Raw genomic sequence first — 27,611 nt, 5'->3', positions numbered from 1 at the left:
GAATGGATTGAGGAACTGAAATGCCTAATGTCCCGAGCACGACACGCATGAAAGCTGTTGCATTTAACATTCCTCAGAATACACGGCTCGGTTACAACTGTATCACGTTTTAGCAACATCCATAACAATGTTTGCTGGCTCTTAGCGATTGCCATCATCTGCTGAGGGTCCCATCAGGTTCTGCCTCTTCAGGAATGGGCTAGATATTAGAGACACACGTAATTTGATATGGAAATTCCTGATTATCGTGTTTGTCTTTTCATCCAAAGAATTACCTGAACAAAACTCTCCTGGTTGCTTAGAAGGAAACAGTTTCAGCAATTTTGCTAATGAGATTTGAATAGATGCGTTCTTGAATTGATTGAATTCACCTCCAAATACATCCTAATCGAAATCTATTCAAATCTTCGTCATATCTTCCCGAATTTGTAGATTTATCTGGGAAAGATGAGTTAAACTGGAATAAGGTCGATATTTCAGTAAGATTGCTCTGCCTCCGAAGAAACAGCTTCAAAAAAGGACAATCACATTCTCCTTGTACTAACTAATAAACGTCTTGGGAAAAAATGATTGGCTATATCGACTTCTGACGAAGAAATACCTGAGCTCTGTCCTTAGGAACATGAAGCTAACTCTTTAGAAAGGACGCAACGTAAAATATTGTAAGAAATTCATCACTCAATCAGAACCATGAGAATCTCAACACCAAAACTTGGATCTGTCAATTGAGAAGAATCATGATTCGATGCCACTCGGAAAACGGAAGTATAAAAGGTCCGGTTTTTCACTGGATCCGATCCTGGCACCGTCGAGAATCCCGTGTCAAAGAGCACGGTATATTACAGCGTCGGTCTGTGGTTATTTGAATTTCTTCCGCGTGTCTTATGCCACGCCATGTGGAGTTGAACTCTTGCCTTGACTCCTCACTTTCTGTACGACGACGTACAGCGGGCAAATTTATTGGCCATTGTATCTCATTTCCTGGGTGGATGATCGTCATCGTAGACAGGAATGCCAACAACCTCATCCGATGGTTAATTTCGGAAAATTGAGTGGTTAAAGCGTTGATGGGATTCGGAGGTGAGATGGAGTCGGTAATGAAGGTGGACTGGTGGATGGTCAGAGAGATGTATGCGTGTACACTGAGTGACACTAAATGAGGAAACTTGGTTCTGGTATTCCTATTTCTTAGGCCAAGACTACCTATGAAACCTATAACCTATAAAATGTGATATGGCAATACATTCTGACAGTCAGGTTGCGATGAAAGATCTGAGCTGGCAGGTTATGTGGGTAACCGAAGGAAACTCAACGAGCAATGCAAGAACAAGGCCTGTTTAGCCTGAGTTACTGGTCACCAACACACTTGCCAGGAAAGGAAAACAAACTCCTTCTCGAAACTTTCTGTGGTATAGGAAAATGTACCTACATGAAAGAGTTTCAGGAGAAAGAAAGTTAATCACCTCGGAGAACACTCCTTAAGAACTCTTACACTGCGAGATCTAAGAAGTAGGTATATAGATCTCACCAAGAATATGGTACATCCCCTTACAGGATATGGTCGCCTTAAAAGCACCTAAGGAGAATGAGTCTAGCAGAAACCGACTAGTTCAGATTATATGGGGAAGAGGATGAAACTACAGATCACCTGGTGGCAGAATGCCTTGCTATTGCTGGACAACGCAAAAACACTTTAGACCAGAACCTTGCAGCACCGGTAAGGTGAGTTCTTTGAAGCCATCCTAGATACTGGAGTTCTTCAAGGCTCTGGAACTGGGACTGATCGACTTAGCGTCAAAAACAGCTCTGATGGGGGGCATAATAGATCTTAAGATCACAGTGCAAGGCAGTCCTTTTTGAAATCTAGTATCTAGGCTAAGATTTTGAGCCTCCATGCTACACAAGGTCCAAGACCACCTATACGTCTGGAAGGTAAGAAGCTATTGCTCTTGGAACCGTCAGATTGGCCAAGCATTGATGGATTTTCTTGCACTACATACTTCTCTAGAACATCCACTGTTGGCATAATGATCCAATCAAAAGAAACAGTTGTTGGCGAACAAAGAGTGTGACAGAAAGGATTTTCTTCTTCCAATGATCACCATTGCCTAAGCAAGCCGAGCCAACCCTTACCAGAGGTCAAGTTTCCGAATGGTAACACCTTTACGACCCCCTAAATCAAACGCAGCACGACAGAGGAAGAAAGACGAGACCTGGTGATTATAGTCGCGAAATCGATTGGCCCGTTTTGGCCGTAAATCATCCAGGTGCGAGTCGTTAATTCGAACCGCAGGATTTGTAGAGGCTCGCTGACGGATTATGGGATCCAGTCCTAAACGGACAATCGAAATTGTGAGCCGAAACGCATTGTCTGGCGTCTGTTCCGACCGATACCTGCTCGCAAATCGGTTTTATGACATGCTAATGAGATCCTGCGTCTTAGTATGTGATATATTGTTGGGCAGCGAGGAGGTTCATGGTCTTCTGGATGCAATTTGGGGGTTTATTGCTGCGGGCGAGATCAATCTCGGATTTGCCGGTCTTGAATCGTTTGTGGGATGTAAGTTGGAGGAGAAATGGTTCAGTTCTGAGCCACACTACGTAAAAACAGGCTGAGTCTTTGATTCGTACAAATATTTTAAGTGTAGGTTCTTGAGGTCCAAAGAAACACTTTTTTCCTCAACCATTTTTTCCAAATCGGCTCGGTTCAAAAGATACAGGCTGTTGAAAAACCATAAAAAAAAAATGATTTTTAGTTTTATCTCACAAACAGCTTTCTCAAATGATATGATTTTCGGAATATAGTTTTTCATTTATTCGATGAATCTTTTTCGAACACAAGATATCACCCACGTCTTCCAGTTTTCTCATTATGACCATTAGTCAATATATCTGTGTGAAATTCGAGAAATTGGGGACTTTCTCCCCAATGTCTCAGATTCAGCTTGTCATTCTGATGACACTGATGACTGTTTTTCTAGTGGTGGCACAGCTCATTATGAAAACTCAAAATGGCTATATCTTTTATCAGGGCCAAATCGAAAAAAATGGTATGGGAAAGTGTTTCTTTCCGCCTCGAGAATCTACTGTTAAAATATTTGTACGAGACAAAAGCTCACCTTGTATAAAAGCTACTTCCGGAAGGCTTCAGAAGAAAGTTGAAAATCTGAGATTGTGAAAGTTATGCATAACTCATACTTCGATCCTGTATGTTGAATTACTATGGAACTCATTATTTCTCTAAATTGACTTGATTCAGGTACAGAATTTCGAAGAATCCTAAAGTATTTCAACTGCATTCAATTGTTTCAAGAAGAGGATCATTAGGACTTCAAATGTGAATGAAAGGTGGAAATTATTGAGCCCTACTATCGAAACATAGTCGAAAACATGTCCCAACATGACCACCTTCTTCCCCATTTAGGGGTTTAAGGAGATGCTTGGTGTTTCTTAAGGGCTATACGGGGCTTTGTTCTTCTACAGGTCACATCACATGTGACATGTCTCCAAAACCTCTCACCTCAATCCTTCATCAATATCATCACTTTCTTGGACAGATCTTGAGTTAACACCAAACCTAAATAGTCCATCAGCTGGTCCTGTTGTTGTATTCACATTGCAGAAATGCGAATCCTCTAGAAATAACCGCTCAATCAGCATCGCATTGAGTCGAGTCGACCCGCAGGAAATGCAAATAACCTCAATGGCACACCACCGATCCTACCCATCCTTGATCCGAATGAGATCGGCTATTTATCCTCTGCGGACACCTCAAGAATATCCGTCAAAAATCGAGCCCGGAGCGTGATATGCATCAGGCGGTTTTTTCGACCTCGTATGCAAAACGGCTAGCTGCAGTCGCTAGCTGCAAAACGGGCGGCAATGACCCCTTTCTTTTCGTACTTCATCTCTTAAATCGTGTAACTATCGCCGTCCGGTATTGCATGCCGTTAAACGTGATCGTTTAGCGTGGTACGTGTCGAGATAGATGGAGACGACGATGGTCCAGCGAAAAAATCGCATCGGAGCGAGACTGGGCAGATCAAACGCTGGGCAGGCGGCCACGTGCTTCATTTCTAGATGATGCAAAACGCTCTCGAGTGGTTCTCTTTTTCGTGTAGAACCACCTAGGACCAAAGCAGCCTTCGCGTCCTTGTTGATGCCCTGGATGCTCCGTGGTTCATCATTTCGAGAAAACACTGTAGCAAAAAGAAGATGGGGTCGGTTAAAAATTCGTCAAGATCGAACGGTGGCACCGAGGTCAATGAAATTTCGAGATTTATCACTAGAAGAGTTGCTCTTTCAGAATATGTATCACATGTGGATCTGCCATGATTTTTCTGGGAGATACGCGACACCAAAGTTGACTGATGAGGTCCGTTGAAAATTCGTCGAAACCAAACGGTTGCACAGAGGCAACCACTGAAGAAAACTCGATGAAACGCTTTCGAGTGGTTCTCTTTTTCGTGTAGAACCGCCTAGGACCAAAGCAACCTTTGCGTCCTTGTTGATGCCCTGGATGCTCTTTGGTTCTTCAATTTCTACGAGAAACGTTGCCATCACTGTGGCAGAAAGAAGATGGGGTCAGTTAAAAATTCGTCAAGATCGAACGGTTGCACCAAGATCGATGAAATTTCGAGATTTATCACTAGAAGAGTTGCGCTTTCAGAATATGTATCACATGTGGATCTGCGATGATTTTTCTGGGAGATCCGCGACTCCAAAGTTGACTGATGAGGTCAGTTGAAAATTCGTCAAAACCGAACGTTTGCACCGAGGAAACCACTGAAGAAAACTCGATGAAACTTGGTACGAAGATCAAGCAGCATCCCATTATGCTCCCTACAGCTTTCGACTAGAATCGGCTGAGTTTGAAGGTTGGAAATTGTTCCTAGATCGTTCCACTACCTTCCTTTCCACGTAGGAGATTGTTTTCGGGAGATTCGAAGTGGAGTTCGCGAGAGATAATAAGCTGGAACCTAGTTCCATTTGAAGCCCGAATCGAGAGAACGTTAGCGGGACAAATGGGCAACATTTCACTGTCAAACCGATGAAAGTTGTAGCTGTCGTCGACCACCTAATGCCCACAACTCTTCGCGGTCCGCCTGGCCTTAAAACCTATCTAACAAGTACACACGACGTTTCGTAACAACTATCCGGCTATTTTTGTGCGAGCGAGAACCACCTGATCGGCTAGTTGCATTCGGTGGCTGCTGAATGATGTGCGACCTCCAAACCTCCGCAGCATCAAACTACGAAAATAAATTTGTCGGACGTATGACATCATTCAGATTTTTACGATCAGAATTTCATTGTTTGCAGATAGGATCGTTCGGAGTTTTCCGCTTTTATGGCGCTTCTTCGACGACAATGTGTTTGGGAATTTATGCGTGGGAGAGGGACGGCATGTTGTCTTATTTGCAGAGTGTGAAAGTGTCTGGTATTGAGCAGGAAATTTGGGATTTGAAGATCCGAGGAAAATGGATCTTTTGAGGCTGGGAAAGCAACGAAATATTGTTCAGTTTAATTTCGTGCTTGTAACAATATGAAGTAAGGAGCAAATGGAGTTGGACAGCTCCATAATTGAGTTGCAATAACTTCGATATTACTTTGGTGATGTTGGATTTTCACTCCAAGATGCAAAACATTATCTCTTGCCTCTTTGTCACTCGCACATGGTATTTCTGTTCAATCCCTCCTTGTTGTACAGGGTTTCAGTGTGATATAGCCGAGAAATTTTGTTTTTTGGCGAAAACCTTGGGAATAGTAAAGGGTCTTACAAAGATTCTCCTTATTCTGGATGGTCAGGAGATCTTTGCCAAGTTTCAGATAAATTGCTTTGCTATAGAAAGATAATCATCTAAAATCACTTTTTCTACTTAGAATTTTAGCTATAACTTCGATTCTTCCTAGCCGATGTTGGATGTAAGGATGATCGACAGCATTGCCGTGCATGTCCTCCTTTACACGCCACTGCAAGTATTCCTTGATGAAGTATATGCAGTATATACACTTATGGCTTATGGCTTATGCTTAATTATGGTTTAGAAACTCGATCATAGTTCACTGAATCGATAGAAGAAACCATTAATCTGCCAATGTTCTTTAAAAGAAGGAGAATTTTACTAGAAAAACTGAATTTCATTAAATAGGGGTTCACAATTTTTCGAGAAAATGACAAAAATGTCCCGAGGTATTGACCTAATAATCCTCCCAACATGAAGAAAACTTTACAAGTCCCTCACGTCTGAATTCTCAGTCAAAAATTGTTGGATTCCCTGAATTCACACCCTGTACAACAAAAATAGCTTGAAAAGAAACAATCTGCGCCAATTACGTATAGACTAAGTATGGTGCTTCACAACATTGGAGAAAAATCCATCATCGACGTCGAAGTTATGGCTAAAATATAAAGAAAAAAAGGCAATTTCATAAAACAGCGTTATTTCCATAGAATTGTCGACCCAGCATCAAAAAAACTTCGGTGGTCGTTCTACTACTCCCAAATTCACGTAGGATCGAAGGGATAGAGGTGGAATAAAATACACTGACCTATTTAGAGTTCTCGAAACCCAGTTGCCAGTCGCCGAAGGAACAACTTAAGGCCGCTTTCACACCAGTCACGTCGTTTCTCTAAACCGTACCGACATTCGATTTACGGCTCGAATTAAATACAAGCGAGAGATAATTAAAACTCAATGATAACCGTACAATAATAACCGACAATAATTATATCGATACGGCGACTGGATAAATTGCAGCAGCCGAAAAAAAATGACGCGCTGCGGTCGCCGCTATGCGATATCTCAAATCGAATAATAATTCACGGTATCCGATAATTGAACAATTATAATATGCGAAGACATTTTTTTTCGATAATCCTGACGCCCGCTATCTGCTAGGTGATATTATAAAGCACTGTGTGTGTATATGTGAATCGCAACGAAAGTTATGCGAGTATATAAACAATTCCGAAGGTGAACTTTATTCGGCCTGGTTTTGGTTGGCGCCAGTTGCGAAAATGTAAGCCAGGAACTTCGAGAATGACCCGATTCAAGGAAATTATCAATGTTGCGGATGAAAGAATGTAGTGCGTGAAATTCGGTCTCGTGCATCAAGTGGAAAGAATGGGGAAAGTCCTGAAACTTTCGACTTAATCATATACAAAATCCTTTTTTTTCCTTTATGCATGCATCTACCCAAATTATGCACTTAAATCATTTATTCGATGACCAATATGTAAACACAATTACTTGCTAGAATCTGGAAATTATTTTCAATGTGATATTTGTCTGTATATTCGCAGAATATAGACTCAGTTCAATTCGCACGAATAAAATTGTTATTACAAATGATCCAGACGACCACCGTTTTCTGCACATCCCATAACATGATTCCTCTGATGATTAAACACATTTTGCAACCTGTGTCGACTTTCTGTTCAGTGCACCGAGCTTCTAAAAATGGAAATGTCAAGTTCTATTTCACCAGCATCGTCTTGTATGTCAGAAAATAACAACAAATATCAGACCAAATATGAAAACATTTCTCGCATACCTTACTGTAACATTATTGACACACAATGCGAAATTTGTGAGTGTTGTAGGTTTGTCCTACATGACAGAGGCAAGACAAAAACAATGTGATTTCGCATTATCGGATTTGCGAAGCTATGTATATGTTAATATCGTATAATTATGAAATATTAACAACGGTGTGACATGTTTAACCATTCAGACAGAATGTTTCTGTACAAATGTGCAAATATTCCAGTAAACGATGATTCCTTTTCTTTGTTTTATTATATTTCTCGCTGAATTGCATCGTCAGTTCATTGAGGTAAAACATAAGTTCCATTATCTCAAGGTATAGTGACGAAATTGCTGTTCTTTACAGATATGTACTCATAGCTGGTGCTATTAGAAGAAAATTCAAATTTGACGAAATTATTCACACTATTATAGTCAGTAATTTCTTCGGAGATTAAATGGATATGTTGTATATCTATAGCTTTCCAGTATAGTGGACTGTTATATAGAATTCCAGTGAGTGCTTTGGATAATTTAGCTCACATCCATTTTACTGCGCTGTATTGTCAATTTCATTTGGCGACTCTGACATACACCATAAACTCCAGACAATCAGTCGTAAAATTCTAACAGGAGATTTAGGGCAGTGCGGCTTCCTGAAGAAAAATTAACAAACAAGTTCCTGAATATTCATTAATGACCTATAAAAATTATAATTCACAACCAACACCTGGTGTTTCATCGAAAAACGCCCTTCCTCAAAGTCAAGTCAAATGTCACTGCTAAGATCAATATTCAAGAGTAAGAACATGGTTATTTTATCACCTTCTCGAATTATAGGAATTGCAAATAGTTTCATTAGTGGCTACGTTCTCATACCTATCATCAGCTCATTACAATGCTCGAAGCGTCTTTTGCAATAATGTCTACAATCATGAACGAGCTGATTGATTGCCCCGATAATGTTTATTTAACGAACGTGCATCATTTTGATCGATTCGATCAATGAAATCTGTAACGATAGATAGAATAGTGGGAATTTCTATCATAGTTTCAATATTATAATGATGGAATGTTCAGTTGAGACGTCAGGGTTGAATACAACCCTAATAGGTATAGAATATGGCATTTATTTCGAGGAATTTTAGTTCGACGAGCTTCATTAGACTTTGAACTGTGAAATCTATAAATTTAGACCCTATATGTGGTCACCTGTTATCACAGAAACTGTACTTATTCAGGCCTTTTTATATGATCGGAAAATGAGTTTCCAGTGACCTAACAGAACGAGAAGCTCACTTGATCTTCTGTCCCCTACTTCCATAAAAAACAGCACAACCAAAACTAGGTGGAAAACCAAAAAATTCAATCAACTCGGTTCAAACAAATGCTTTGTAAGCTCTACGACGTATCAGCTGATCGTGACAGTTTGTCAGGGTGCCCCATTTCATCTTTTCATTTCCTTCCCATGATGGAAAACACAGGCTTTCGCATTCTGTTAAATCCACACATACCTCTCGTCCTATTTCTTGTTCGTCCAGTCGAATATCGGATTGTATTATCTCTTCCCCAGGGAATATCGCAACGATTATTTTTTCCTGAGCAGACGAAAACGCGACCAGAGACGATACCCGATCTCGGTAAAAATAGCATTTATCATTTTTCAGTCCAGTCAGCTCCGCTAAAATTGTATTGTTTTTATCGCATCTCTGCAAAATTTGCAGTACCTCGATCAAAGTCCAAGCACACGAAGCGTCGGCCGGTAAAGGTATGCGGTACGTGTAAATAAAGGATCGATTTCTAATATTTTTAAGGGGGCAAGGTTCAGGAATTCGACAAACATTCAATAAATCGACCGTGCAGTAGAATGCCAAGAAATTGGGAAAGAGGAAACGCGTGGTTGATGTTTTTCAAACAACGAAGAATCCGTAAGGAATTAACCAAAGCTATAACAACGACTAATAGAAGAAAACGAATCATCCTCTTCTTTCAAGCTATGGGTACATTGCGTATGATTTAAATGGCTGTGATTTCATTTGAGACCTTCCACGTATTCTAATCGAACCTCATTACAATGTAACGATTTATGTCAAGGCAATATTGAGATTTTTCCCAATCTCAATTTCGGAAAATCGATTTCAAAATTTATGGCTTTACTGCCAACCAAGGTCTTCTATGAATCGATTCGGTAACATTCAAAATCCCTCGAGAGATCATTTGTGTGCCAGAGGATAACTAATGATAAAATAACATAGGCATTCTTACGGGCTGTATATAAATAATTTGACAGGTCATCAGAAGGTATGACTTGTGAATTCGGTAATGAAAGTATTCCATTACTCGAGGAACCATAGAACTAATGTATGTACAATTTAAATAATATTTTATGCTAAGAGGTTCACATTAATCATTTGCTCAGGAGGAAAACGAAAGAATTATCCGAGCCTTGAAATTATCTAACGTTCTCAGCTCAGGTCTAGACATTAGGCAATTAATTATCCAGTTAATTAAATTAGGAATCCTAACTAACTTTATCGGTTTTGATAAACGGTGCATTCAGCAACGAAGAAGGAAGTTCAACCTCAATGGAAGTTATCTGGTATTGTTGATTGAATTAACTTTCGTCTGACTAGACGTCTCTTTCCTGTTCAAAAAATATGTTGTTCAGTGAAGATAATGTGCGAAATATGGTTAAATAGTAAAGTAGAGTATAGAGATTTATCGAAAACTTCGACAGGTATCTACATCAGTTCTTGAAACGATGACAACTACAAGCCCCTTAATACCTCTTGTTGATATTGATAATGATAAAAAATAAGTAAAATTGATTGTTTATTATTCCACTAGTGCTCCATTTTACGGGTGACGAGTGAGGGTAAAACTGCACTCAGAAGAGATTGTAAATGAAATTTTTCATCGAATTAACGATCCATGTTTTCGATAGGCAGATTGTAGATTGTATCGACCCCGCGCAGTTTAGAAATTTATCGCAGGCAGGTGATCGTCAGGCTCCGTTCCCCTATTTTTGTAGCCCGATGCCACCGGGTCGTGTACCACGGAAAATACGGCGATCCGCTTCGTTGTGGCACTTTCACTTTCTTCGAAACCCGAAGACCGGATCCCAAATTGAGATGAATGTGCGGTTTAAAGGCTGCCGCCTCAGCCTTGTTGACGTTGCCGCTGCTGGAAGTGCGTTTTAATCGCTGGAAATGAGAGGCCAGCTGTCGCAATTCGTTAAGGTCGGGATTTTGGTTTTATTGGGTCTCCCTCAGAGACAGTTTGACGGTCGTGAAAGGTCCCGTATTTACAACTTTACAAGACAAATGGGGAAAAGGCTGAATAATCAGATTAACGAGGAGGCTACAGAAAGATTATCGGGATAGGAGATCGACGTTTGTCTAAATTTTGTTAAATCCAAGCAAATCTCTTTATCTCTTTCACATCTTTCTCGGCACTGACAGTAAGCATAGCTGGCAATTAACACAAGTCGTGAGATTTGGTTGAGACGCTTGTTGTTGCTCGAAATCGATCATTTTTATCTTGAAGGAGAAATAGTTTTTGTTATTGTGATTTATTTTTCGTCTAAAATCAACTAGAAACTGATACTTAGTCAAAATTTGCAATCCATGCAAACTGTGAATATCGCTTAGAACGCTTGGTTTAGCTTGATAAAGATAAACAAACTAGCCACGTTGAAAATAAACTCGATTTTTGTATCATTACAATTTATACAGGATGAGACTCGTACAAATATTTCAACAGTAGATTCTTGAGGTCAAAATAAACTCCTTTTTCCTTTACCATTTTTTGCGAATCGGCTCGGTTTGAAAGATACAGACCGTTGAAAAACCATAAAAAATGATATTTTTAGTTCTATCCCACAAACGGTTTTATCGAATGAAATGAATTTCTGAATATAGTTTTTCATTTATTTGATTAATCTTTTTCGAACTCAAGATATCACCCACGTCTTCCAGTTTTCTCATTATGACCATTACGTACCAAAAAAATACCAAAAGTTCAAAGAACCCAACTCTTGAAACTAAGTTGGACGCTTTATAATGAATATTTGAACGTTTTGTAAAATTAAAGTATTCGTCATATTTTCTCGTATAATGCGTCGTTTTCGAGTAAATTGATGTTCAAAAACTAAAAAGTATCTGTGAAATTTAAAAAATAGGGTACATTGGCTGAATACTATTCTGTTTAGAAGATCCACAGATGTGCAGTGTCACAGATTCAGCTAGTTATTCTGAAGTTAATTTTGTTTTTCAGAGGTGGCACAGCTCATTATGGAAAATTAAAATAGCTACATTTTTTTATCAGGGCCGAATCGGAAAAAATGGTATAGGAAAAAAGTGTTTCTTTTGACCTCAAAAATCTACTGTTAAAATATTTGTACGAGTCAAAGACTCGTAAGACTGTATTTTATTCAGTATCAAAACTAAAAAATCATCATACTAACAGAATTTTCCCTCCGAAATCCATAACCAATTGCGAGCTTGTTCCTATAGGAACTAAAGGCTTTTAATTTCGATCAAATCTCTGTAATTTCAAGTTGAAAATGGTCTAAAGCGATTGGGTTGGACTCATTGAAGGATCAGGTGATCTCTGGTCGACAGGCCACCTATATTTGTGATACCAGAGTAAGATTCTGTTGGGATAAGATATTTATAACCATTGTGAATCCGAGATAAAGCCCTAGGTAAGCCGTACATTTCTATGCCGAGGAATCACAATGAGCATGGCCTGGCTCAGCCGAAAAACCGACCTCCCCGTTTTCCAAGAAAAGGATGCCGTCAGATATTCATCAATCGGACACAAACCATCAATCACGTCTAATCTTCCTATTCCAAATCAGCCAGCAGCGGACTCCGCGGAAGGCAGTGTTGCCAATGGTAATTTATGGAAAAATCCGAAATATCTGACAAAAAATCCGAAAAAATCCGATGCTTCCGTAACTTAATCCGAAAAAAATCCGCTCGTTCATCGAACAATTAAATAATTAAGAAAACAGATAACACAATTTTTTATTCTCAATATTCCAATCATTTTTTCAATGTGAAAAATCTTCACTAACCTTTTTGAGCTGCGAATATCCTGCCCTCTAGTGGTAGCTGAATTTTGTACTTGGTCTAGAATACCGAATACGTTATTTCATTACTTAAACATAAACAAATGCTTTTCCAAAAATCCCCATCGATTCCGCTTGTACGATTTTTTTATTTGAGGTCAAAGCTCGCACATTTTCGTAAACCTCAAGAAACTTTGCAGATCGTACAGTTCTTTACAAAAAAAATATTCTATTCGTGAGAAAGTCGTTTTTCCAATTACACGCACACATTTTCGCTCCACTCCTGAAGTAGTGCACTTGGCGTTTTTTTTTTAACATGCTTTCTCCAGTTCCCAATGGGAATATTCAACGATATATTTCGACCAATAAATTATAACGGAACATCTAGTGGACGAAGCCTCTACTATTGATTTGAATTATTCAATCATCTAGAGGTAAGAGCCTCAATAATTGATTTGAATAATTCAATTTCTTCAGAAATTCTTTGAAACTGTATAACATAAAAAAATCCGAAAATATCCGAAATATTTTTAAATCCGAAAAAAATCCGCAAGAGCTAAAAAAATCCGCAATTCGGATAAAAATCCGCCGATTGGCAACACTGGCGGAAGGGTAAACACAGAAGGGAATTTCATCAGTAGCGAGCGAGCAACGAAATAGATAGATGTGCCAAGGTCGCACGACTGCTCTCTGCTTCCAACTGACGTGACGTAACTCCCAGTCTGTTTACAAATAAACATTTTGGGCGGTCAGGCACGATTTATCATCATTCACGAGGTTAGCCGTGAATTTTTTTAATTCGAGCTGAGACAGGGGTCCCATTTTTCATCGCCGTTATTGCCGAGGCCCTCCCACTCCGTCTTCGAGGAGGAATTTTAAGATATGCGAGCCCACGGTCCCGGTGGAGATGCAGCAACGGCCGGCGATGGTCCGAATTTTCATTGAAGGTGAGCGGTTCGATCTCCGGCTTTATTTGGGTGGTCGAACGGAGAGAAGTCGCTGGTTTTTGGGCGCCTGTTTCGATCTGAATGGGAGAGTGAGGTTTTACATACTACGGCCTTAAATGGAGCAGCAACAGTGTCGTCCTACCAGTGAATGAAGAACGAACGAATCAATTATGGGCCTATCTTGAATATCGGGAAGATTTTTCCTTGTGATGCAAGCTGACTTACTCGAAAAGGTTCACTAATCCCAAAATGTTGTGAATTAAACAAGCCCATATCAAATTTTAAAGTCTTCCAAAGATTTTAACTTTCGTCGCCTCTAGGGAGCAAAGGAAAGGACTTCATTCACTGGAGGTACTGGAGAGTACTACAATTTGGGAGCTAAGTAAGCACCTGGTATCTCAACGAAAGGCAAAAATAATAAAGGTTCCCTGATATCAAAGAAAATGAAGAAGCCAACACTCTTGGAAGGAAAGAGATACGTTGCTCCGAAACCCTACGTACCTACGAGAAACAGATTCAGTACAGAAACTCTCCGCCAGTATCTTCCTAGGAAGGATCATTTCAAAAAGTTCCTAGAGAACTTTAACACTGTGATATCTAAGAAGTTTCTGGACCTACACCTTCTTACAGGATTGCTCACTGGGCTCTGTCGCTTCAGGAAGCAACTAATGAGATCGGGTCCAGCAGAAACTGATCAATACGGATTATGTGGGGAGAAGGATGACATTCCAAATCACCTGGTGACAGAATACCAAGCCATTGCAGGCCAACATAAAACATTCTTTGATATAACCTCCATGAAGCCTGACTAACTCATAAACGTTCACTTATCCTTAAATGTTGTGAACTAAACAAGCCCATGTCTAATTTTGAAGTCTTCCAAAGGTTTTAACTTTTGTCCCTTCTAGGGAGCAATGCAGGACTTCATTCACTGGTGTTACTGGAGAGTATTCCAATTTGGGAGCTAAGTAAGCACCTGGTTTCTCAACGAAAGGCAAGAATAATAAGGGTTACCTGAAATCAAAGGTAATGAAGAACCTGGAAAGGGACACTTTGCTCCGAAACCCTACGAGAAACAGATTCAGGAAAGAAACACTCCGCCAGGATCTTCCTAGGAAGGATCATTCCAAAAAGTTCCTAGAGAACTTTAACACTGTGATATCTAAGAAGTTTCTGGCCCTACATCTTACTGGATTGCTCACTGGGCTTTATCGCCTGAGGAAGCAACTAATGAGAATGGGTCTAACAGAAACTAATCATTATAGATTCTGTGGGGAGGAGGATGACATTCCAAACCACCTGGTGATGGAATGCTGCACCTTTGCAGGGCAACGTAAAGAATTCTTTGATATAACCTCGTCAGAGCCATCCCAGATATTTTCCAGTTGGATATAAGCATTTCCTGGCGTTGAAAGTATCACCGAACCCCATTCGACAGTTTCCAAATCAAAACTGAAGACCATAAGAATCCCTACACGTGTTTTACTCCCATGAAAGCTTGGCTTCATGTTTTATCTGACGAGTATTGGCAGGCATCTAGTCTGCCGTCTGGCCGAAGCCCAGTTTCCGTTCAAAACGCCCGAAAACGTTCGCTGTTCGCCCGCGGCCACCTCTTCGTTCCAACAATAGCCTTATTGCCCATAAAACCTGGGGAAAAATGCAACGATCCCGTTCCCAGATGCATCTTACATCACCTACACAGACAGGCCGATTCGCCCATCTAATTTGTATATTTTCGAAATCGAATCGTTTATTTTTGGCGGCCGTAATCAGAGCGCCCACGCGGCCGTCTATTAATATGTGATACGGCAGGGCGATCAAAACGTTTTATTATTATTTTACGGTCGGTGGTTTCGCTTTGAATGGTCCCGTTTCTTGTTTTCGGGTGAAGAGAATTGAGATGTCACCGGATGACCGGAAGTGAGTAGTTAATTTCGACGTAAGCGCCGGCGAGAGGAAACTCTAGAATTGTTTTTCATCACTTGTGATTAATGGGAGGATATTTATTCTGGAAACGTAGCTTTCAGCAGGAGTTATGCGTCAAACGTTCCGACAATTCTCGAATTAGTTTAAAACTACTCAGTTTTAGTACAACAGTAGATATGCAGCATGTGTATCATCCTTTGTGAAGACACCGGTAGTCAAATAAATTTCGAGTTCAGATTGTTCTTTGCCGAATATTAAGAACACTCCTTCATTCAGCAAGGCACTATATGTCCACCATTGATCATAGGCTTGATAGAAGGCTTAGATCCAAGCTGCCAATCAAAAATACACTGCGCAAAAAAATTAACGCACATTATGCAAATTTCAAATTTATTCTACAACTGAAGGTGTTCTCAATGATAATTATTTTTATTAGAATTATGCATGCATATGTTAACCACTTTCAACGGTTTTCTTCAATACAGATGTTTTTTCCCAGCAGGAATAAAAAAAGTAGATATTATCAGATTTTGAAAGTATTGGTTCCATTCTAAAATCAGTTGTTCTCGATCAATTCTAGTGATCAATAGTTTTTCTTTCGTTTGATTTTCTACACTCGATCGCTATGCTACGCGAAACACGCAATTTGACCCAAGAGGAATGTGCCAAGCGGTAGTGTTGCGAGAAAAAGGGTGGACATACACAAGAATTGCAGAAAGGTTTGGAGTTTCCCATACAAGTGTGTCCAGAATGTTGCAGCGATTCAGGGAGACAGGTATGAATGTCCAAAGACCAGGACAGGGTAGACCACGGGTAACAACTGCCATTCAAGAACGTTACTTGAGAGTTTCTTCGTTGAGACAACGGTTTGCAACCGCTCGCCTCCTTCAAATACAGCTTGAGCAAACTTGAGGTGCAAATTAGCACTCAAACAATAAGAAATCGCCTCAGAGAATATGATTTAAGGCCTCGTGTCGCGGCAAGAGGCCCAGCTCTTACCCCAGCCCATCGAAGGGCGCGTTTGGATTTTGCGAGAGAGCATATCCATTGGGAAGAGGCCGATTGGGAAAGAGTTCTCTTCACAGATGAATCTAGATTCTGCCTCTACCATTTTGATCGACGTTCCCTTGTATACAGACGTCCACATGAAAGATATGCTCAGTGCAATTTCCTGAATACTACTGGTTCGATTATGGTATGGGGTGGAATATCTTTGACTGCTCGCACAGACCTAGTGGTCGTTGATAATGGAGCTATGAATGCTGATAAGTATATAAGGAACATTCTTGAAGATCATGTAGTGCCATTTGCATTTTTATGGACGATAATGCCAGACCCCATCGTGCGCGCATCGTTCAGGAGTACCTTGAAGAGGTTGAAGTCTCTCGAATGGAATGGCCACCAAGAAGTCCAGATCTCAATCCGATTGAGCAGGTTTGGGACAACCTCAATAGAAGGCTGAGAAGTTCAGAAAATCATTCAGCTACTCTTAATGACTTAGGAATCCAACTCGGAGAAATCTGGGAAGGATTAGATCAGAACATTTTAAGATCACTCATTTTGAGTATGAACCGTCGTTGCCGAGCTGTAATTAACGCAAGGGGTGGAAATAGCAAGTATTAAATCACTTATCAGCATTTCAGTATTTTGAAAATTGTTCATTTCTCTTCTTTCACATAAGATTCGGTGGAATCCTGAATTTTTCTTGCATTTAATGTGTTTTGTTTCGTTCAAAATATTCCCGAGAGAACATAAAAAATAAGTTATAAAGTCAATGTAGAGTTAACTTTCATTAAAATTGAGATTTTCAGAATGTGCGTTAATTTTTTTGCGCAGTGTTTATCTAAATTTAATGAAACTAAGAACTGAATCATCTGATTGGTGATTTTCACTAGAAGATTCATCTTGTGACTACCCTTGTACGCTCCAACTATAGCATCTTCATTCTCAAAATGAAAAAATGCAATCATCCACTTCTGATACTGCATTTTTCAACTTCGTGAAAGCAGCAGAAAGGACGCATAATTGACTGCTCCAAACTTCAAATATTTCCTCACGCTCATATAATGTGGATTATGCTAATAAAATATGAGAGATCATAACATACCTCTTATCTCTAATTAAATTCCATATAAGTAATCTAATATCGGAGCGAAAAAATATTATTTGTCGGTAGATACTTTCAACTTCAAGATACTCGTTACGTAAGACACTAATTTGATGTCAACTTTTCACAATTTCGTTCTTTTTCGGAACACGAAATGATACGCTATTATATACCACACCAAACTGGATAACGGCGACATTAGATACGTTTTCATGTTATTATGCGCCCGAGGAAATTTGGCGGTAGACGGTTTATAATTCAAATTTAATGGATCTCGAGGGGAAAATTCCTTGGCTGGGAAAATATCATGCTTTGACGCTGACTTCCATTCATCAATTCAATATGTAGGTAGCCATCTCAGTCATAAGGATGAATAAGTGGAGTATATTAGTTGTTTTTTCATTTCTCTTTTACTCTAAAAACAATTGGGATTGAGATTAATGATACAGACAGAAAAATGGAGGATCTGAGGGTAATAGGCCTCTACTTTTCCCAAATAATGATGATATACCGCCTGTTTAAGGAACAATCTGTCGTGGATTTCAAAGATACTAAAGAATATCTCCTCCAAAATCATTAATATTCATGAGGTACATCAATGAACGTGCTTTTCATCAAAACCGAAGCAATGACAAGAAAATGCCCATATTCATAATGCCCATTCTCGTGCAATCATAAATATTCATGTTCACTGTGATTCATGAGGGGGAGTCGGACATAATCAATATATTAAATCGATTTTAAACTAGTATGTGCTGTCATGATCGACCATATTGGTAAATCGAACATGTTATAATGAAATTTTCATTGAAACTTCAGTGTTTGGAGGGAGTAACAGTGAAGAGCAGTTAAGGAAGCCGTCCAAACTAGTGGCACAATATCCGAATAGCATTTTCAAATCGATGCATACAGCAAATCTTCATATTTTTCCTGTAATCCTGATATCGCAAATCGATCAATTTTCCCAGAAAAGACCTGCACCTACACCTGGCAAAAAATCCCACAATCTCGATGATAATAACCGCTTAATCTCCACTAATACATCCGATTAATTACTACCGATACAGTCGATCAGTATCAAGGTCTCGGGTAGCAAACTTTCGGGGAGGAGCCCTCCTTCCAAAAAAGGAGAGGTTACGAGAGAAGCTAGCAATTATTATGGGATTAATTTTATCGAAACGCAAAACAACCTTCGTTTCTTGTCGACGCTGTGGTAGAGTTTCAAAGCCAATAAGGTTGCCATAAGTATCCTGATTCATTAAAACGATTTCAAAGTAATCAGTTATTTATTCAACTCGAAGGTTGAAAGGTTGATATGGCCAGAATCATTAGAGATTTCGGATTTTTAATGGATTCTGAATCCTAGCTGTATAATGTAAAATCGTTCACTTCGCTAGATCCAGATAAAACTGCAAGATTTCTGGAAATCTGTATAATAAAACTCAGGCGTGATATTTTATCATATTTGCGAAATGTTGAAGGAAAAACCGAGTGTTCAAATTGAAAAATCTTGACAGCCTCTGCAGAAATGAGAATCGAAAAGTGTAGACATCTCTGGTTGAACACTGGCTCATTTCTGATTACTCAATGTTTTATTATCATCTTAATTAGAGTATCAGCCTATACCACAATATCTTACTTAACGATTCAGCACATTTTGCAAGTTGAACGAACCGCATATATCATAATAAATTATATTGTGGTTTATTTTTTTTTCAACCGAATGTTCGGATCTGGGAAAAGCCAAGGCAATACCCTATTCAATATTTGGCAATTGGAGTCATGTATTGTAAATGATCTTTATTGGACGTTCACTCCCTGAGTGAAGGATAACAATTGTGGCATCCAGAGGAACAGGATGGTTTATTTTGGTTCTTGAGAAGGCGGTCAATAACAATAAACAGTCTCTGTTTTCGGAGAAAATGAAGACGACAAAGACGATTTTTTTTTCGTTCTTTTGAACATGCCTCCTCTTCTTTTCTCATCTCGCTTTAAATACAAATCTGAAAATCTACTTCATGTATTCGGACACCAAAATTGCTTCCCACAAGTCACTCTTCATCTCCATTTCATTCAGAAAGACAATATTTACACAACAAGATGTGCTTTGGTCTAGTGGGTGTTGAAAACTCCTCCTTTTTGTAGAAGTATTCGGCTAAAAGCCTTGTTTACCAAACACTGGACATCTCTAACCGACTTTATATGTTTCGGCCTCGATATAATGCGCATATATTCGAAATAATCTGTTATTAACATTAGACGAATTGAGTAAAGTGTTGTTATTGCGTTTGGTCAATAGGCTGGCTTATAAGGAAAGCAAAATACGATGGTTGTGAGGTCTAAACGACCGTCTGCTACTTCTAGAAGGAATTCTGGACAGTTATTCATAATCTTTATTGGTATTGGCTCATTACATGGATTGGAGCTTAATTAGGAGCTAGTATTACCTTTGTTTACGATACGGGCTCTCGTATTTCAAGACAAACAGAAGAGTTTCCCGCGTAAGAACTGCTGTTAACAACATGAAGATTGAAACTGGTTTTTTGAACGGATCATTAAATCTTCTATTATTGCATTCAGTGTTAGACTTGCTCCAGAAGGTGAAAAATGATTTTATGATTTTGAGGAAGCATAAATCAAGGTGTTACTGGGAATAATGATAAGGAGTCTGAGAGGGACTTTGCAGGTCATCATTTCCAATTAGGGAACTCATACTTAGACTAGCATTGCTATTTCTCAAAGTTCTGATTTTGGAAACGAAAGATCCAAAACTACTGTTGAATTTGGTAGTGGGATTCTCAAATGATTTCATCATTCAATACAAGGTTGAGATAAATGTTATCGTAAAATTTGGCAGAATTTGACGATTCGAGTTTCTCGATAGTGGAAACATGTAGGATGCTTCCTTTTCTGACTCCTTGTCTTTTTTTATTCCTATGATCAACCTTGAAATCTACGGAAATGAATTTCGAACATCATTCTCGGGTTTCCGATAAAACTAGCCAGGGAATAGTTGGACCAATTCCATCTCGAGTTTTTATGATAAATCTTTCATATTTCATACAAAATTCATCGATTTTTTAGGATCAATAATCATCAATTAATGACTGGAAAATATGATTTTCATCCTATCCAAAGAAATGTATGAATCTACTGCTACTTCTCCTTTACGATGGTAAACTTCAAAAATATTTATTCCTATGGGTCTCTGAGGTAAATTTGTGAATTACCGAATAAATTTAACATTCTTATGGGAGTGTTGTCATTTTTTTAAATTTTATATATTCCAATATTTCATGTGAATATTTATGTTTGGAGTCAAGAAACTTTCGATAGAGTGCTTTTTGCACAAAAAATTGAAAACTACCCTTCCATAGAAACGACGATTTAGAAAAATGAGAAATCCAAGGAATTAGAAGTTCAACTCAAACTCCTGTTGATTTTCCAATTAACGAAATGAATAGAGGGAAAAATTGTCAACACCTTTTCTCTACGTTTTCTTGAGTAAAATTTCAGGAAAATTCAAGATCATTGGGAAATTCGTTAAATTCAAAAAATGATCTACACTCACTCATTTTTTGTTCACGGCAGTTTATCTCGATATCCCAGCTTGTGGCACGCGAATGCCGGCACAGCACCCAACTGAGAAACTTGAAAAAATCCGCACCAGCTATTTCGCCGCTATCTCAAATATAACTGAGTGGTATATTGAGGACCCGAGAGGAGATCCCAGTCGACCTATTCGCGCACAACGTGCTCAGCTACTTCCCACCACCGCTGCTCAGCCACCTATTGCCATACCGTACTGTAAACATCGACACACACGTCGATAACAATTGAGCCGTGCCAAAATCGGTTATTCTTATCACTGAGCCGGAGCTGCGCAGCGTAACCTGCTCGACATAACCTATTTCGGCGGATAGGCCGTTACGGCTGCACCAGCGCCTCAAGAAGGCGGAAGTTGGACGTTCTTGCAGCTATGTACCAGCATGTTGGACGGCCGACTGTATAGTATTTCATTTTTCAGGATGGTAGCTGAAGAAAGGAAGCTTCTGCAGAAGAACTGATAGATTTCAAAATCTTTCAAACTTTATATACTATAAATTGTCTTAAATCCTTCCTCTTCTCCTTCCCTTCTATTAACTTCTATAAGCCATAGTAGGTCTATTATGATTATGATTATGAGGTCTTTCTTTACTCTTCTTCTGAACTCCATAAAATGCCATACATGAAAACATTTTTCGAGGCCTAACCAGATTAAACCTTAACTTTGGGGAAGTGAACCCAAAACCCACCATCCAAACTTTCAAAAGAAATGATATTAAATGACACAGGCAGGAATTGTTCTTTACTGGAGTATTTTAGGATGGCATACACAGCTAGAATATGCTACAACTCATTGTCTCCTCAGGCAGCACCTAATGCGAATGGGTTTTGCAGAAACTGACGAGTGCATATTCTGTGGAAAAGAAGGGAAAACTCCAGATCACCTGGTGGCAAAATTCTTCATCATTGCTAGCCAACGTAAAAAATTCTTTGGTCTTGAATCTTGCAGAAGAAAGAGGGTGATCTCCTTAAAGCCATCTCAGATACTGAAGTTCATTAGAACTCTGGAACTAGACGACATAGCGGAGAAAACAGCACTGTTGGGGGCACAATAGATTTTGAGGTCGCAGTACGAAACAAAACCCCCTATTGAAATCTACAATTAACACAATTATACCAAGAAATGCATCGATTTTTCTAATTGGGGATTCTAGTTCACCTCCTCCAGGTTTGGTGGTCAAGCTTTATGTTATCGTTGACTTGCAACATATTCTTTTGACACCACTTCAATTGAAGATTTGATTTGTGAAAATCTATAAGAAAATGACCTCATGGACCTCAAAGATTGGTCACTGGTGAAGAAAGACTACAAGGTACTGTGATCTTGTTGGTCGAAAAGAACAGTTCTTCATCTCAAGTCTTCTTGATCGATATCCAACAGGAAGTGATCCAACTGAACCATACTCAACGTTGATTGTATTGCGCTAGCCCAACCTATCGGCTCCAGAAGGTCTAGCAGTTGGAGAAATTACTCATAACTCTCGTGGTAAACCCGACCAACCATTGTATCACCGTGTAATGACGTGACCAGCCCCCGTTCTGAATACAAAACGGACAATTTGCTCTTCATCTGCTCCGAAGAACCCACGCGGAATATCAATCATAATAACTATCCCTACGCAACAAATGACTAACTAGATTAGCATCGTGGTCGGTACCTAGAATCGATTTTTTTTAGTCTGGTCGGATCGCGCTCGTAAATTCCTCTATTTACTACACTAACATCGCATTCCTGGCAGCCTGAGTCATCCTTATCAGGAGCCAATGAATGATCCATCCTGCGACGAAGGCATCGCATCTAATTATAAATTCATTCACGACACGGCAAAACCGGAGGAATTTTCGAATCGGCACGCACGACGTGTGGGAAGATTCGAATTCCGAAATGAGAGGGAGAGCTGACGCAATTTCCAGTTTTGGAGGTTGGAGCAAGGATGAGGTAACGGGTGACGTACGGTGTATGAGGAATTGAACGCCTTTTCGTTCTTGTTACTCGCGATGTGGGTGTATTTACGGAAACGGGGGAAACGCATGTTTTCTTGGATTTTCTGGGAAGAGAGGATGTGTGACTGGGAACGTTGGCTGATTTAGCTCGCAATGACCAACGCGAGAATCTCTCCACTTCAACTCTTTATATAAATCCGTTATTATTCGACATTTCCAAGATGGAAATCTATACTGAGACAAACAGACTTTCGAAATTGCTCTCTATAGATTTAACATGTTCGAAAACCTACATTTGCTCACCAAACTTTCGTATTTCGATCTTGAGGAAGTTTTAACTGAACAAAACACATATTCTAAAAGAGCAACTCTTCTAGTAATAAATCTGAGAATTTCATCTATTTCGGCACAACCGTTCGATCTTGAGAAAGTTTGAACTGACCCCATCTTTTTGGGAATTTTTCGAAGGTCAACTTGCGAGTAGTTTTTCTCACAGGAAAATTATCGCAGATCTAAATGTGATACATATTATGAAAGAGCAACTCTTCTAGTGAAAAATCTGAGGACTTCATCCATTTCGGCACAACCGTTCGGTCTTGAGGAAGTTTGAACTGACCCATCTTTTTGGAATTTTTTCGATGGTCAAATTGCGAGTAGTTTTTCTTCCAGGAAAATTATCGCAGATCTAAATGTGATACATATTATGAAAGAGCAACTCTTCTAGTAATGAATCTGAGAATTTCATCCATTTCGGCGCAACCGTTCGGTCTTGAGGAAGTTCTAACTGACTCCATCTTTTTGGGAATTTTTCGAAGGTCATCTTTAGAGTAACGAATGCACTACATATCTCCTTCTTCTTTGCAGATCATGGCTTCCAAATTTCCGGTCGTTATCAAGATAGGCCACGCACACAGCGGCTTGGGCAAGGTGAAAGTGGACAACATAAACGATTTCCAAGACATGGCCAGCGTAGTAGCCGTAGCTGACACCTATTGCACCGTCGAGCCTTATATCGATTCGAAATATGACATTCACGTACAAAAAATAGGCCACAACTACAAGGCCTTCATGAGGAAATCCATATCTGGCTCTTGGAAGACCAACATAGGCTCCGCCATGCTAGAGCAAATCACCATGCCGGATAGATATAAAATGTGGATCGACGAGGTGTCTGATCTGTTTGGTGGACTGGATATCTGCGCATTAGAGGTCGGTACCACATGAATACATGAGAGATAGAAATCTACGACCTCGTTGTCTTATTTTTTCCAGGTTGTGGTGGGTAAGGATGGCCGTGAATTCATAATAGAGGTCAATGACAGCGCCTTGACCCTCCTGGGCGATTCTCAAGAAGATGACAGACGTCATATCGCTGATTTGGTCACATCCAGAATGCAGGCTATCTGTAGACCCAGAACCCCACCAAGTTCTATGGAGGACCCTGTTCCACCCCCTGTGGGACCCCGTGGTATTTTAGGAAGTCTCAGTAGTCTGACGCATTCCGAAACACCCCCTTCTGTAGCTCCTGATCAGGTCTCGCTCTCTAGTATCGGTAGAAGAGAGAGTCAAAGTGAGTAGTCTACCAAATCGCGTTTTCGTCATATTACAATAACAAAACATTTGTTTCAGCTTCCCAAACTAGCACTGTGAGTTCTGGTCGTCTTCCAGACCCACCACCAAGACCCTTCCAACGTCAGGGAAGCCAGCAATCCAACCCTCCTCCAGAGGATACAGAAGATACCATGAAGAACCTCAGAAAAACCTTCGCTGGTATATTCGGAGACATGTAAAGATCGAAGAACAAGAGCAGCTCCAGAAATATCTGTTTTTTACTCCCAGAAATGAAACATGTGACCCATATTGGCCTGAAAAACGAATTGAGTTGATTTTATTTATTTCGATGCTCAAAATTCAGTCGAAAGTAGCTACCTATATTGTTTAGGAATCACCTTTTTGGGGGGATAAAATAGATAGCGAAATTATTCAAACTGAAAACCATATAAAGTAAATTCTCCTTCATTCCACGATATGTCTGAAAATGAGTAACTTTCGTTGAATTCTTCCAAACTTTTGAAATTTTTGTAGATTTGAAGTTAGCAACTGCTGAACCCATCATACTTTCGCTGGGAGTGTGGAAAAAGAATTTCAGACAAGCCAATCTTGACGAAATATTTCAACGAGGGTATGATGTAGGGTGAGTTTGGTTTCCACATAGTCAACAAAAAGAGATTGCTTGCTTGTTGAGACGAATGAAAATTATTATATCAATTACAAGAAACCTGAAGATGACGAACAGCGCTCAATTGTCTTCTTGAAACTGAACGAGCTTCCCCAAGGCACATTCCTTGGCCTAATGAAATTATATACCGCAAATTGTTGAATCAGATGTGGTTTTATCAGAAAGTTTTATATTAAAAGTGTTCGTCTCAACAAGCAGGATTATATTTTTTCTATCAAGTAACCACTTGTTTCAGTTCTATCTCTTTCACATCTATCGCCTGTTTTAACAAGCAATACGTGAGAAGAGCGACTCCACTGCCTGAGGCTGGTACTAAAAAAGTGCCATTGTTGTATTACATAAAAAATTGTTAAATATACGTTGAAAATATTAGATATGGCAATATAGTACTTCGATGAGTTTTGTAAATGAATATGGGAACAGACACCCATCTAGAATGGAAAGCACTGACGGGTTGAAAAAGTAGATATTGAGTAATGACAATATTATTAAAGTTAGAATATTGGCACCAAATTATTGATTGATGTACGTGACATGTGTTGTTCAACGATCATAGAACAACGAAATTATTCTAGGAATTCATTCGTCGTGAATCAATTTTAAAAATAAAAAATTCCGAAATTGTATTGGTTATTACGTTCCACGCAGAATTCGGTGTTGTATTTTTTTTTCAATTCAATAGACTTCGGTATTTCATTGCACGGGATCCAGTCAGGAAAGTATAAGATAAAATTCTTAGGAAATTTTATACGAAATTAAGCAGTTTTGCACTTTTTGGAGACAGTAGATTACTCATTAAAAATATGAAAAATTTCGGTGTTGCCTCAAACATTGTGTAATAAAGCTTCTGGGTGTGTTTACTTATAATGATTAAAATGTTGTCGATGTACATAATATGCGAGTCAACATTCTGTTTTATTTATCAATGAATACAAGTTTTATTAATATTTGTTAATTTATTATTATATTTATCGCATCACTGTTTTTCTATTATATGTATTTATTGTTATTTCCGCGTTATGAATTTGAGAAAATGAGAATTGTGAACTCATATAAAATATATGTTGTAACATTTTTCTATAGATGATATGAAAATTTGAACATATCTCTAGGTGAAGTTCCAGAAATATGTAAATTCAACAGTTTTCCAAGCACAACTATTGTTTGTCAATTTTGGATCGTTCCTTTCTATATGTTATCCAATTGTAGTGTAAATAACTTATGTGCAATTTGCGTAGAATTCATATCTTTCTTGTATGCGAGCAATATACCGGTTGTAACATGTTATGAACACCATAATCGTTCCAATATTTGAAAAAGTAATATTCGGAGACTATAATCCTCTTTATGTACTATATACTGAATTTGAATGAATATGTGCTTGACAGAAGTCAGAATTATCTGATCCTTTCAACGTGAAATATGTTGTTACTTCACGTAAAGTGAATGCTCACGACAGTTTGATGGAATCTGCCTGAATTTTGTTTTTTCTTTCTAGAAAACATGTTGTATCAGTTTATAACCGAATGTTTTCAATCAGAATCGATCGATTCAAATTTAAATGTAATTTTTACAGTTACCAATGCACGAATTGGAGGTTTCTTATCTGGATTGGAATTCCATTCGAGATTTATGTGCATTTTACGACCACTGACGTACATACTGCATAATGCAGCTGATTAATTAATGATCCGATCAGAGTGTATTGTAGGTATTTCAATTTCTCGCCAAGAAAATCAATCATACATTTCCGACACCAAATCAACAATATCGAATTCGAATTCCACGATAAACCATTTTGATTTAATCCTTTATCTCAATGTTCAATTTGGAAAAAAAAATTCGTTGATTGGCAGTATTCACAGTAATCGTTGTGAGTCCAGAAAAGATTTGCATAATGAAGCGGTTGTGTTGTAGATTTAGCGCCTAAAATGAGTTATATAGAGCAGAACGTACTGTATAGTATTATGTCAATGGAAAAATATAAGGAATGAAATGACAAAAGTAATCTTATTTTCCCATCCGAATGTATCATGGAACTGGCGGATGCGCTCCTAAGCTCCTTGTTCATTTCTCATGGATACCTACCTACCTACTGCTATCATCGAATCATTCAATATTCCCTGGAATCTGAATATCAGATAAGCATCGCAATTCCTCTGAAAATTTCTCGTGGCAACGCCTTCTTTTACAAATTATCGAGCGAAACGGTCGGTTGAATTCAAATTTGCCACACCTG

The 27,611-nt window shown here is 39.0% G+C and overlaps 1 protein-coding gene across 1 annotated transcript in view; it reads left to right on the top strand.

Moving 5' to 3' along the window:
* Positions 1-27,376, top strand: part of LOC123314136 (synapsin) — a 44,815-nt gene extending 17,439 nt beyond the window's left edge. Inside the window, exons 7-9 of the mRNA XM_044899257.1 lie at positions 23,998-24,342; positions 24,406-24,703; positions 24,763-27,376. Coding sequence (XP_044755192.1) covers positions 23,998-24,342; positions 24,406-24,703; positions 24,763-24,923 — 804 coding nt within the window. The 3' untranslated portion in view covers positions 24,924-27,376. The remainder of the gene's footprint in view (positions 1-23,997; positions 24,343-24,405; positions 24,704-24,762) is intronic.
* Positions 27,377-27,611: the final 235 nt, after the last annotated feature.

Source organism: Coccinella septempunctata, chromosome 5, assembly GCF_907165205.1.
Source record: "Coccinella septempunctata chromosome 5, icCocSept1.1, whole genome shotgun sequence".
In the NCBI taxonomy this organism is placed as follows: Eukaryota; Metazoa; Arthropoda; class Insecta; order Coleoptera; family Coccinellidae; genus Coccinella; species Coccinella septempunctata.
Note: the sequence above shows the minus strand (reverse complement) of the source record. Positions and strands in the feature narration are given on the sequence as shown.